Source organism: Vombatus ursinus, unplaced genomic scaffold, assembly GCF_900497805.2.
Source record: "Vombatus ursinus unplaced genomic scaffold, bare-nosed wombat genome assembly UNPS02000580.1, whole genome shotgun sequence".
Taxonomy (NCBI): domain Eukaryota; kingdom Metazoa; phylum Chordata; class Mammalia; order Diprotodontia; family Vombatidae; genus Vombatus; species Vombatus ursinus.
Genome location: NW_020940358.1, coordinates 5,318,988 through 5,332,855, shown reverse-complemented (window position 1 = coordinate 5,332,855; position 13,868 = coordinate 5,318,988). Strand labels below are relative to the sequence as shown.

Genomic DNA, 13,868 nt, shown 5'->3' with positions numbered 1-13,868 from the left:
ATGGCACTAGGATCTCTGGAAATGAAAGGGAACCAGGAATTATAAAAAATTAAACATTACATGATCCTCCAAACCCTTCCAGTATGTCTTCCACACTCTTGTTGTCATTTTTCAGTCATGTCCAACACTTCATGTCCCCATTTGGGGTTTTCTTGGCAAAGATATTGGAATAGTTTGCCATTTCATTCTCCAGCTCATTTTACAGATGAGAAACTGAGGCAAACAGGGTTAAATGACTTGCCCCGGGTCACACAGCTAGGAATTGCCTGGGGCCAGATTTGAGCTCAAGAAAGGTGAGTCTTCCTGACTCCAGGTCTGACATTCTACCCAGTGTACCCCCTAGCTTCCCCTTCCACACTCACCACCCTACTAAAATCAGTCTCTCCAAGATCACCTGCAGTGTCCTAATTACTAAATCCAATGACTTTTTCTCAGTCTTGATTATCCTTGGAGTTGAACCCTTTGTCCAAAGGGTTCTCTCCCTTTGGACACTTTTGTGTTTTGCCCTATACTTTCTCTCTCTGTCTCGTTCGCTCACTCTGTTTCTTTTTCTGTCTTTCTCTGTCTGCTTATCTCTCTCTATCACATTCTGCCTCGTAACTTATTTACTGATGTATATGTCTTATACCTTCTATTACAGTGTAGGCTCCTTGAAGACAGGAACTGTGTAGTGCGATTTTTCTTCTTTTTATCCTCAGTATTGACTGCAAATAGGTCCTTGAATATACTATCTGCTTAATAAATGTTTATTTGGTTAACTTTAATCTATCCTGATCTCCATTTCTTTCCTGTCTCTCAATCTGCTCTTATTGCTATAGATAAGATACACACAAAATCTCAGAGTTGGGAGGAGCCTCAGAGGTTATTTAGTATAACTCATAATTGAACAAGAATCTTTTCTTTGGCACCCTGTAAGGGGTAGGTCATCTAGCCTCTGTTTGAAGACCTCCAGTGATGGAGAACTTACTACCTCTGGAGGCAGCCCATTCCACTTATTAGTAAACTTTGTATTGAACTGAAATCTGTTTCTCTGTAACTTAAACCCTATTACTCCTAGTTCTGTTCTCTGGAACCACACAAGATAATTCTAATCCCTGTTTCTTATGACAAGTCTTTAAATATTTGAAACCAGCTTTGATTTTACACACACACACACACACACACACACACACACACACACACACACACACCCCTAAAATTCTCTCTCTCTCTCTCTCTCTTTCTCTCTCTTCTCTCTAACTTTTCTTCTCCAGGACAAGATCAGATTGTGAGCTTCTCCAGGGCAAAGACTCTCTTTTGCCTTTCTTAGTATCCCCAGCCCTTAGAACAGTGCCTGGCACATAGTAGGTGCCTAATAAATGTTTACTTACTAACTATGAATACCACAAGCTCCTTCCACTATTTCTCCCATGTGGCATACTTTCCAGTTTCCCAATCAACCAGGATTCTTTACTTTGGACAGACTCCAACTTATTAGTGTGCTTTCATGGTACCCAACACTGAGCACAGAATTCAAGATATGGTCTGGCTAGAGCAGAGGACAACAGGGATACATCATCACTTTCTTCCTTTTATATTGTATACTTCTATTAATGAAGTTTGTTGTTGTTGTACAGTTATTTTCATTTGTGTCTGACTCTTTGTGACCACAGTTTGGATTTTCTTGACAAAGATGATGGAATGGTTTGTCATTTCCTTCTCCAGCTTATTTTACAGATGAGGAAACTGAGGCAAACAGATTTAAGTAACTTGCCCAGGCTCACACAGCTAGTAACTGTTTGAGGCCAGATTTGAACTCAGTAAGATGAGTCTTCTTGACTCCAGGCCCCAGAACTCTATATATTGTGCCATTTAGCTGCCTTTTAATGAAGCTTAGAGATCACATTTAGCTAGGTGGCACAGTGGATAGGGTTCCAGGCCCAGAGTCAGGAAGACTTATCTTCCTGGCCTCAAACACTTACAAGCTGTGTGACCCTGGGCAAATCATTTAACCCTCTTTGCCTCAGTTTCTCATCTGTAAAATGAACTGGAGAAGGAAATGGCAAATCACTTCAGTATTTTTGTCAAGAAAACCCCAAAAGGGGTCATAAAGAGTCAGAAAATGACTGAAAAATGATCACAAAGAGATCACTTTAACATTATTGACTTCCATGCCACATTATGGCTCATATGGAGCTTTCATTGATCAAAAAATCCACATCTTTTTCACATGAACTGCTGCATAGCTATAAAATTCTGGGTAGTAGCCTATTAAGTTATATGAGTTTTTTGCCTGCTTTGAGGCATGTCAGTCTAGAAAGATATTTCAATCTAAAGCTACATTAAAAGAGGTATACTGTGCTGGACTAGGGAGGCAAGAATTCCTCTGCCCTGGTCAAGTGATACCCAGCATATTGTGCTCTGTTCTGGTCACCACATTTTAGAAGGGATATTAACGAGCTGAGGAGCACTGGAGGAAGACAACCAGAAGAGTGAAAGGTCTGAAGTTCATTCCATGTGAGAATCAGATATAGAAAATAGGATGTTTAGCCCAGAAAAGAGAAGACTAAAGGGGGACATGACAGCCGTTATCAAATATTTGAAGTCTATCACATGAAAGAGGGATGAGACTTATTCTTCATGGCCTTAGAGGGCAGTACTACAAGAAATAGGTATGTCTTTTGAAATGACAAATTTAGGCTTTAATGTAAGAAAAAAGCCCTTCCTCCCAATTAAAGCTATCCAGCTATCTAAAAGTGGAATGGACTACCAAAGGGTTTCCTAGTGGGTTTCCTCTGTTTGGAGGTTTTTAAGCAAATGCTGAATGACTAATTGTCAGGTGTGTTGTAGAGATGATTCTCATTCTGCTCTGGGTCAAAATCTTCCAACTCTGACATTTTGTGATGTAAATTTGCATAGTGGGCAGGTTAGGATTAGCCCTGATACTAATCCCTCAGACAACAGAGATTGCCAGTATGACTGGCAACCATAAGCTTCTTGCTGTTCTCATGACAGTTTTTGTACCCTGGTAATTACAGCAAAGAAACTGGTTTATATGGAGCTAAGACCAAGGTCTCTACCCACCTTTCAATAGACTAATTTAGACTTTTTCCATGAATGCCGGAGAATTCTTTTCCTAAGTGATGACAGGTCTACAAAACTTTAATTCCTGAAGTATCTCAAGCATTTGACTTTTGGTTAACTTATTCAGAAAATGGACATTTTGCAGACTTTGCTGAGCACCCAAGAAGAGCTATACCAATGGTGTTGACTAGACTCAAATGGTAATATGAAAGACAGTCCCAGGGGATGTGTCATTATAAATAGCTGATATTTCTTCTTGATGAAGTGTGAAATCTCTGCTTCAGATCTTTCCCTTATTGGGTTAGCTTTTGTCTTCTAATGATGCCGTATCCTCACTAGTTTCTATAAATGCAAAGCAATATTTAATTTATTATTCATTAGAGGACAGAACATCACCCATCCTGAAGGATCCGTAACTTGGGAAAACCATTCTTTCAATAAACATTTATTAAGAGCCTACTGTATATGGCATGGACTAGCAGGTAGAATGTAGAATTTGGAGTAAACCTGGGTTCAAATCATTCCTTTGACACTTAATAAGCTTTGTAAGCCTGGGCAAGTCGTTTAACATCTATGTGCTTTAGGCAACTCCTTAGGACTTATCATATACAGGTTGCCATCTGTGTTGGTAGAAGAATTCCTTACACTGAGGAAATCATAGATTCTATTTGCATGTATGGAATACCGTACACAGCACTGGAGCTGAACTCCAAGGAGGCTGGATCCCTGCAGGACATAGAAGAAACAGACATCAGAAGCTCTGGGCTAGGTCGAGATGTGATGGAGAGATGGGGGCCTCCTAGTTTGATAGTTTAGATGTAGGGTCTATGTCACTTTTCCAGACCTCCTAGAGCCAACAAGGACCAGGTTTAAGCTAAATGCAGGTGGAACCTCTAACACTTTTTTTCAGATAGAGTTGTGGTTTACTCAACAGTCTCCTTTTCATCAGATAGGTAGGTCCATGGAGTCCCTTACAGGCTTAAGGATGGACAAGGATTTATTGGGCCCTGGACACCTGACTCACTTCAGCCACATCCTATCAGAAGCTGAACACACTAGTTTAGTCTATGCCAGTGAATAGTCCCCACTCATGCTGATACTTTCCTCCTCTCCTTCAGTTCACAGTTGGCCCCGTACCACATCCCAAAGACAAGTAGAGAGTTTATTTACTGACAGAATGACTTAGATAAAGACATCCAACCAAATCATCCTGTCACCATTCCCCAATGGGGCCTTCAATGTACATAGAGCTTCAATATCAGGTATTGAATGCCATAATATTTCTGTTCTATTTAAGGGTCATGTCTTTACCCACAGGTTGCAATAACATCTATTCTTGTATTGGGATACTGATGATGACCATCATGCTGAAGATGATCTTTAATAAGATTTTGTCCCCTTAAAATATTCTTGCAAATAAAGATAAAACATCCACTCTCCCACATGCTGTTTCACTAGCCAAGGAGGTATAATGGTTGGAGGTATAAATGCAACCAGTATAAACCAAAATCTTCTCCTCCAGATAAGTAGGCTAATGACTGACTATTTCCAAAACTATTTCAAAATAGATACGGAAAATGGGGATAACTTGGGAGATGATGTGATCTCTGAAGATTCCCAGAGCTCTCAGCAATGAGTCATGCGCAGATATGTAATGAATTATTCATAGAAATAGTTTCCATCTCACTGTCTCCCTCCAGGTAGATGAAAATTCCATGTATATTTTAAATGTTTTCTCATTCTATTAGATCATTCCAGCCAGCCAAGGTGGGAGGAAGAGTCCCACAGTCCCCAGCAAGCAGACAATGACAAACATCCACAGAAAGATCCTGTCTATGACCATGGCAACGTATTTCCAGTCTTCTTTCACCTGGAAATGGAACAAAACAGTGAGTTACTAACCATTCCCTCCAACATTCAGAGGCATTTTCTGTAATATTCTGCTTGTGCAGAGAGAAGTAATTTTAGGACTTAATGAGAGATAAAAGGGATATATAAGAAGGAATAGATATTCTTGACTCATGTTAACTCTAGATAACCACAAACCCATTATTGTAGGGAAATGTGCAGACTGGGAGTCAGGATAGCTTGTGCACATATCACTGAATCCTGGGAACATGCCCAGTACTTGAACAAAGAGTGGAGAAATACTGTGGGGTAGAGCTTGATTCAAAACCCTTTTGTATATAAAGCTTGGTCTAGAGTCTCCATTTAAGTTACAAACACCCCCATCATTACCTTAAAGGGGAATTTTCTCTTCTCTCATGGAAGCCCTGGGAACTCTCTAGGATTTAGGGCATTTCAGAGCCAGAGGAACTAAGCAGAATAGCCATGACTGCTCAGGATCATCTTGAAACAATTAATTTCACTCTGTGTGTATCCTTAAATAAAGTCTATGAAAGTGAGCCAATTATGAATATGTTCAGTTTGTTAGGCTACAGGAATCCCTAGAACCTTGGAACTCCTATGAAGACACATGTATATATATTATACATGCACAGATATAGACACACATTCCTTGAGCTCCACAGCTGTGCAATGTACTGATCAATTGCTTAGTTAAGCCTTATATGGCCTTGACTGAGGAAGTATCTAGGACATATGTCATCAGCTTCCATGCTTGACTTTCTGTGCAGTTAGCTAAAGGGTCTCCCTGAAAAAGTTTGGCGATTTTTTCATAGGCCATTAGAGCAGAAAAGAACCTAAAAGAACACCTCACCCAATCCCTTCATTTTACAGATGAGGAAATCTAAATACAAAAAAGGGCTCTTTTGGGTGATCTCTGCGAAATCACAGTATCAGTGGACCTCAGTCTCCTCATCTGTAAAATAAGGGATTGAATTAGATGACCTTTAAGTTCTCTTCCAGGTTCAAATCTTTGATTATGACAGGTTCAAGGTTGCACAGTTAGTTCCTGGAAGAATTGAGACTGGAAACCAAGTCTCCTGACTTCCAGTTCAATCCCACTACTTTCCACTGCACCATCGAGGGGCACCCACTCTTTGATTCAAATTCACTGTGATAAGAACAGGCAGAGAGATTTCTGGTTAACAGAGAGGTGTAAAGGACTGGGGGACAAGGGGGAAGATGTGATGAGTTCAAATTCCTCAACCAATTCTCTCTTGTTTGCATCTTGTGCTGACTGAGGAAACATCTGGAAGGGAAGGAGGGAACATGAATTTATTGAATGTCTTCTATGTGCCAGATATTGTGCTAAGTGTTTTATAAATATTATCTCATTTGATCCTCACAACAACCATAAGAGGTAGGTACCTTTATGATCTACATTTTACAGTTGGGGAAACTGAGGCAGACAGAGGTTAAGTGACATGCTCAGGGTCACACAGGTAGTATCTGAGGCCATATTCAAACTCAGGTCTTCATGACTCTAGGCCCAATGCTCTATCTACTGTGCCACCTAGCTGCTTCCTAATCTGGGTTTCAAGTGACCATGGTTAATTCTTTTTTTTTAGGCAACTGGGGTTAAGTGACTTGCCCAGGGTCACACAGCTAGTAAGTGTCAAGTGTTCGGTCTGAGGCTGGATTTGAACTCAGGTACTCCTGACTTCAGAGCCAGTTCTCTATCCATTGCGCCACCTAGCTGCCCCAACCATGATTAATTCTTGAGATGCCATGCAGAGCTAGCGCATGAGACAACCTGAAGGCATTTCTGGAGATGGGGGAAAGATAATAATGAACCACAGAAGTGATGTTGCTCTGAATCGTGTGTCAAAAAGTTTTCACTCTGGCGTTCACCTCACCATTTAAAGTCCCATAGTCTCTCTGCCCCTAGGCTAAGGAGAGAATAGGCTATTGTTCTGCCTATGACAAGATACGGAAAGATTTTCTTGTCCTTTGAACTCCAAAACTGTTATTTTAGGATTTGGCTATAACAGGTATAGGTCCGTAGGACAGCAATGTCCCATTTATGATGAAGTGTTACTAACACTTCATGAGATCTTATAGAAAGCTAACAGGATCTTGTTAATCTGTGTCTAAAACCCTGTGTAACGATGAGTGAATGTTTGTATGAATGGGTTACAAGTTTGTTGATATTCTTTTATAGATTCTGAGGGCGAATGTGTCTATGTCTCTCTATCTTGTATATGGGAACCTACTTTTCAAGGGCTATTCGAAACTATCAGTTCTATTAGCTCTGACTTGACCTAAAGAGAGTAAATAAGCCCCTATTAAGAGGAGAAAAGACACTGAATGTCTTACAAGCACCTTTTTGAGTTTTACTGTTTTGCTATCTCTTCTTGGTAACTTTCCTCTTCCATCACTAGCTTTTCTCCTTCAAAGAGTGTTGACAGTTCAATTGGCTTTTAGATGGTCACACTTGATTCTCCAAATTAAAGCAGGACCCATTTCAGGGGGGCAGCTAATCTACAAATGAATAAGTTATCACCTATCCCTATCTGTGTGTTTACAAATCCAGAGACTGTATAGCTACTTTCAAAATATCTCATTCCAATGTTTAGTCCCTGCTCCCATAAAAATATTTCATGGTCTACATAGAGCCCCTTTAAAATTGATGGAAAAAGAGAGAGAAGTAGAACTGAGCTTCAGTTTGGGGGCTTTGTAGGTATCAAACAGTTGTCCAATGGGCTTTTCTGCTCCACTTTCTTATGTAATAGCTGGAGTCCCAAGGGTGCTAAACCAGATCGAAACAAATGTGTTCATTTAATCAGGGCCAGAGAAGCAACAAGGTAATTTATTAGTAAAGATGCTGTTTATAATCCTTCTAGTCCCAGGGAAAGCCAGAAAAGCCTGGTTCCCCAGGGTATTATTTTCCAATTTTCTTCTAATTGCCTTTTCCTTTTGTCCTCCCGACACCCCATTTCTCTCCTGAAGATGAAACACGGGAGCCGACCAAAGTGTTCCTGCGCCCCATCCCTGAATGTTGATCTGTGTGAAGTCTGCTGTACTCCCCAGGGACTTGTAACTCATCAAAGATGAAAAGCAGGTCACCTTAGCCCTGTGAAAGGGATCTGGAGATAAAGAGTTGTTTGGATGGCAGTGACACAGCGAGCCAAAGGAGAAAAAAATATGTTTGTCTTTGTGTGTGTGTGTGTGTGTGTGTTTTGTGTTTATTTGTTTCCAATCTCATTCCAGAGCACTTGTTCTGACAGTACTTTATGTACTGATAAATGCCACATTTATCCCTTGTTTTCATTAACATTTTGATTAAACTACTAAAGGAATGTGTTATCCCCCAAGGGGTACATTTTCTCAGATATGTGTTATGCCATGAGATAGGAAATCTTTCTTCTGTTTTAAGAACTCACAGGGAAATCTTTCCCACTGACTGCATAAAGCATCTTTGGGCTTCCACCCTTGACACTTACTGACATGAGACCCATTCTAGGAGTCCTCAAGGCAAGATTTGTTCCTGAGTCTTCCCTCCCCATTATTCTGTACTTCATTATCCTGTGGTTGGATCGATCTGATTTTCCTAGGGTTTAATTGTTCATTTTCCCATCCTTCACGTAAAGGGTTGTTTTAGGATCAATTTGCAGCTAATGGTGGATAAAAGCTCCCAGTATACCTACTGTAATTCTTCAGCTTGGCATTCAAAACCCTCTTCAGACTGCACTGCCTCAACCATCTTCCCTCAGTTCTTACTCCTTCCCAATGTGCAACCTCTACTTAAATCAAGCTGGTCTCATTATCCTCTGGAAATGTCCTCCTTGTTCCTCTGTCCCTGCCTTTGGACATATTGATCTATCCTACCCAAAATGTGCTTCCCATATCCCTCCCTCCACCTATTCTAATCCTACCCATCCTTTAAGGCCTAGCATAATTCCCACCTAATCCAGGAAGCCTTTTTTGTCTGTTTCAGCCTTCATTAATCCCTCTACTTTACTGAACTACAAGGCCCTTATCATCTGAATTATACAATCTAACACATCATTATACTGTCTGCTAGTTTTCCATGCATGACAAACCCCTTACCAAACTCCCTTTCATCATTCCTACCATCTACAGCCTTCTCTCCTATTCAGGTGCCCTGAATGGAATTACAGGAAGTCAAGAAACTGAGGTGATAGGGTCAACTACCTGTCTATGTTAACAATCTTAATTGGATTCTCACTACAGCAAGGCAATCTTTTTGTATCTTCCTAATAGCTTCTCTCTCCTACTTACAGCTCTGCCAAAGCTTTTCATCCCTCCTCAAACCTACCATAGCACCCTCCTCCCATTGTCTAAAGTGGGGACCTCAATTCATACTAAAAAAAAAAAACCTGAGGCCATTCAATGAGAGTCCTCTCATCTCATATCACTCATACACTTCCCAAGATCTTTTCCTTCACCCCCTTCTCATGTGAAAAGGTGGATCTTCTCTTTGCCAAGTCAAACCTTTCTTACATGCATCCTTAATCCTTTCCCTTCTCATCTTCTCCAGTAGATTGTTTCCTCTCATCATCCCAACTTAACCTTCAATCTCTCACCATCTACTAGTTCCTTCCCTAATGTCAACAAACACTTCCATGTTTCCCCCATCCTTAAAAAAAACCCTCACTTGATCCATTCATCTTAACTGGTTATCATCCTATATCTCTCTTCTCCTTCGAAGCTAAACCCTTGGGGAAAGCAGTCTATCTTTGGTGTGAGTATTTCTTTTACTGTCACTTGATTCTAAATCCTTTGCAATCTGGCTTCTGACCTTGTGCTTTGACTGAAACTTCTCTCTTTGAAGTCACCAATGATCTCGTAATTGTCAAATAATGGTCTTTTCTCAATCTTCATCCTTCTTGATCACTCAGTGGCCTTTGACATAGTCAGTAACTTTCCTCTCTATACTCTGAAATTTTATGACACTGATTTCTCTTAGTTTTCCTCATACCTGTCTGACCATGTCTTCTCTAACCCTAATCCCAATTCCTTCTCAGTCTTCTTTGCTGGTTCTTCACTTAAGTCACATCATCAACTCTGGATGTCCCCGTAGATGCTGTCTGGGCCCTTTTCTCTTTTCACTCCATACTATATATCTCCTCTGGTGATCCAACCAGCTCCCTTGGGTTCAATTATCTCTTCGAAGAAAGTGCCCGGAGCTATGTAACCAACCCTAATCTCTCTCCTAAGCTCTAGTCTTGTATCACTAACCCCTCTTTTGGACATCTTGAACTATTCATCTCAAACTCAACATATCAAAAACAGAATTTACTATATTTTCTACCACAAAGCCCTCTACTCTTTTTTTTTTTTTTGCTAGGCAATGGGGTTAAGTGACTTGCCCAGGGTTACACAGCTAGTAAGTGTTAGGTGTCTGAGGTCAGATTTGAACTCAGGACCTCCTGAATCCAGGGCCAATGCTCTATCCACTATGCCACCTAGCTGCCCCCCCTACTCTTCTAAACCTTCCTGTTACTGTCAAGAACAGAGGTGAGCCTTTCTAGATCCTTAAGTGTGGCCTTTTGACTGAATCCAATTTGGATTAACCTCTGGTTAAGAGTATCACCATCCTCTTAGGTGTGCAACATCAGTGTTATCCTCAACTCCTCTCTCAAAATCACTTTACATATTCAATCTGTTGCCAGTTCTTAGCATTTCTACATTCACAACATCTCTATATACACCCACTTCTCTTTGATACTGCCACAAACCATCATCTCATGCCTAAACTACTGCAGTAGCCTGCTGACTCATCTCCCTACCATGTTTCTTCCACTCTAGTTCATCTCTCATTCAGCTGCCAAAATGATTCTTCCTCAAGTGCGGGTTTGACCATGTCAATTCAATAGTTCCTTGTTACCTCCAGAATTAAATATAAAATCCTTCATTTGACTTTTAAAGTCTTTATACAACCTCTTCCTTCCTTACCTTTCCAATCTTAAACACTTTACTCCCTTCCATGTACTCTTTGCTCCAGAGATAGTGCCTTACTTGCTTACTGTTCCTTGAACAAGCCATTCCATCTTCTGACTCCATGACTCTTTACTGGCTGGTCAGAAATGCTCTCTCCCTTCATCTCTGCCTCCTGTCTTCCCTTGTTTCCATCAAGTTTCAGTTCAAATCTCAACTTAAGGAGGCATCCTTTCCTGTCTTCTGCCCACTGATCCATTTACATTCTATATATCTTGTGTATACATAATTGTTTGCATGTTTTCTCCTCAATTAAAATGTGAGCTCTTGGAGGGCAGAGGCTATGTTTCTGCCTTTCTATGCATTCCCAGAATGCAGCACAGTGCCTGACTACCTGGCCCATAACAAGTGCTTAATAAATGTTTGTCATTGATTAATTCCTGCTGCTACTTGGAATGCCTGCTCCCTCTCCTCCAGTTCCATTTACCACTTCCAGCTGTCAAGGGATAGGGCTTGGATCTTTGATTTCATTAGTATATGGAATTCCTTGTTGAGGGAAATTCTGATATCATTATAGGTCAGCAGCTGCTTATCTATCTTAGAGTATACACCTAGTATACTAAGGAGAGAACTTATGTCTTGCTGGCTTTAAGGCCATCTCTCTATCCACTATACCAGTTGTGTTTGCCTCAAATAGAAATGCTGAACCATGCATAAGGATCCTCATGGGCTGCATATTGCCTTAGTTTTTAAGTGTAATATTATCTATGTTTTATTGCATTATTTTTTATTTTGTTAAATATTTCCCAGTTGTATTTTAATTGGGTTCAGGGTATACTCAGGAGTGTTGGGGGACAAATACAGCCCATGGACAGAGTATTTGACACTTCTGTACTACACCATGCTGTTTCTCACCAGCTATGTAGACTGAGTATTACCAGCAACTTCTGTGTGAACTTACTCAGGAAAGAATCCCTTCCAGGAACTCCTCCATATTCCTCCATCTCCAACTATATAGGGCTATTTTGAGGACTTTCATAAGAAGACAAATACCTTGCCTTAATGAGACAATTTCATATATTATGCTGCAGATCACCCAGGGTCATCTGTATATCCAGTAACATGCTTAGCTGGCTCTGTAAATATCCTAACTTCATTTGTTCCATCAGGATCCTTGGAATCCTAACTTAAAAACCTAGTGGGAGGAACTGATTTCCCCTGGTTTCTCCATCATCAACTATGTCCTACTCTTGAGAACAGCACCATTGATGGCTCTTCAAACAATTCTCACAGATCAAATTCTGTTTGTCCTTGGCTTCAAGGGCTATAGGAAGGCCTGAATGGAAAGAATGCTGGACTTAGTGTCAGAAGACCAGAATATCAGTATTGGTTCAGCCTCAGCAGCAATATGAATTTGGGAAAGTCCCTTGGCCTCTAAGAACCCCAACTTCTCCATCTGTAAAATAGGAGTGAAAATATTATATTATCTACCTCAGAATCATTGTAACAAAAGGGTTTCATAAACCTAAAAGTACCTTATAAGTGATGCTTTTCTTTCCCCATGTCATCTTTATCATTATCATCTTTCATGGCTCTCAAAATTCACACAGCTCTAGTCACTTTGGCTCTTTCTATTACTGCAATCAATTAATCAATCAGCATTGATTAAGTGCCTACTAGGTACCAGGCATTGTGTTAAGTGCTGGAGATACAAAAAGAGGCAAAAGACAATCCCTGCCCTCAAGGAGTTTACAATCTAATGGGAGAGGCAACATGCAAACAAATATATACAAAGTAAGCTAAGTGGTGCAGTGGATAGAGTGCTGGGCCTGGAGTCAAGAAGATTCCTCTTCCTGAGTTCAAATCTGGCCTCAGACACTTACTAGCTGTGTGACCCTGGGCAAATCACTTCACCTTGTTTGCCTCAGTTTCTTCATCTGTAAAATGAGCTGGAGAAGGAAATGACAAACCATTCTAGTCTCTCTACCAAGAAAACCCCAAATGGGGTCAGGGAGAGTTAGACATAGCTGAAAACAACTAAGCAACAACAACAAGCCATATACAAGATAAATAGGAGGGAGCACTGAAGGTCAGCTTCCACTCCCTTTCCTAAGTCCATTCTAAGTTCTTTCCACTTTGTGGCCTTCATCAACACAGCACAAGACTTTGATTTTGAGACAGTTAAATGGTACAGTGGTTAGAATCAAGAAGACCTGAGTTAATATCAGATCTCAGATACTTACTAATTGTATAACCTTGGGCACCCCACTTAACCTTTGTCCGCCTTAGTTCCTTCAACTGTAAAATGGAGTTCAGAATAGCACATACCTTCCAGTGTTATTGTGAGGTTCAAATGAGATAATATTTACAAAGTATTGAGAATAGTACCTGGCACATAGTAGGCCCTTTATAAATGCCAGTTTCTTTCTTTCCTTCCTTCCTTTGATTTAGAAAAAGTTTTCTGTCCAGGAAAGATTTTTCTTAGGGATTTGGAAACCCAGATTGAATAATTGAGTGACAATTTTCCTTTTTTTTCTTGCCCAATGTTGCGCAGGTAACATGTGACAGACCCAAGGTCATTCCCATTCTTTGGCCTTCAATCATCCCCCTTTCACACTCTGAATATTATTCTGGGGTTGATATCATCCATTAACATGAAGAGCAGGTATATGCAATTGGTTCTCAGTTGAATGGGGGTGAGGGTTAGCTGCCTCACAAGTTAAATCCTAACCTGGCTTTCCTCTGACCCCCAACAGAAGTGCAGAAGTCCTACTCTAAAGAGTCCTGTTCTTCAGGACCGCCCTCCCTCTCTGCAATGTTTTGCCTCACCCCACCATGGGAACTGAAGAAAATCAGGCTTATTTAAAATTAACGGGACATGGGGAGGCAGGGGGAAGGAAAGCAAATCTGCAGCAAACAGACACACAAATCATTCAATACATTTCAAAAGTTTGTGTACATGATTTGGGGACTAGCCACTGTTTTTTGCCTCATTCGTG

At 40.6% G+C, this 13,868-nt stretch overlaps 1 protein-coding gene across 1 annotated transcript in view; it reads right to left on the bottom strand.

The window, feature by feature from the left end:
* Window positions 1–4,779: 4,779 nt before the first annotated feature.
* Window positions 4,780–13,868, bottom strand: part of CHRNA4 (cholinergic receptor nicotinic alpha 4 subunit) — a 53,796-nt gene continuing 44,707 nt past the window's right edge. Inside the window, exon 6 of the mRNA XM_027850076.1 lies at window positions 4,780–4,933. Coding sequence (XP_027705877.1) covers window positions 4,808–4,933 — 126 coding nt within the window. The 3' untranslated portion in view covers window positions 4,780–4,807. The remainder of the gene's footprint in view (window positions 4,934–13,868) is intronic.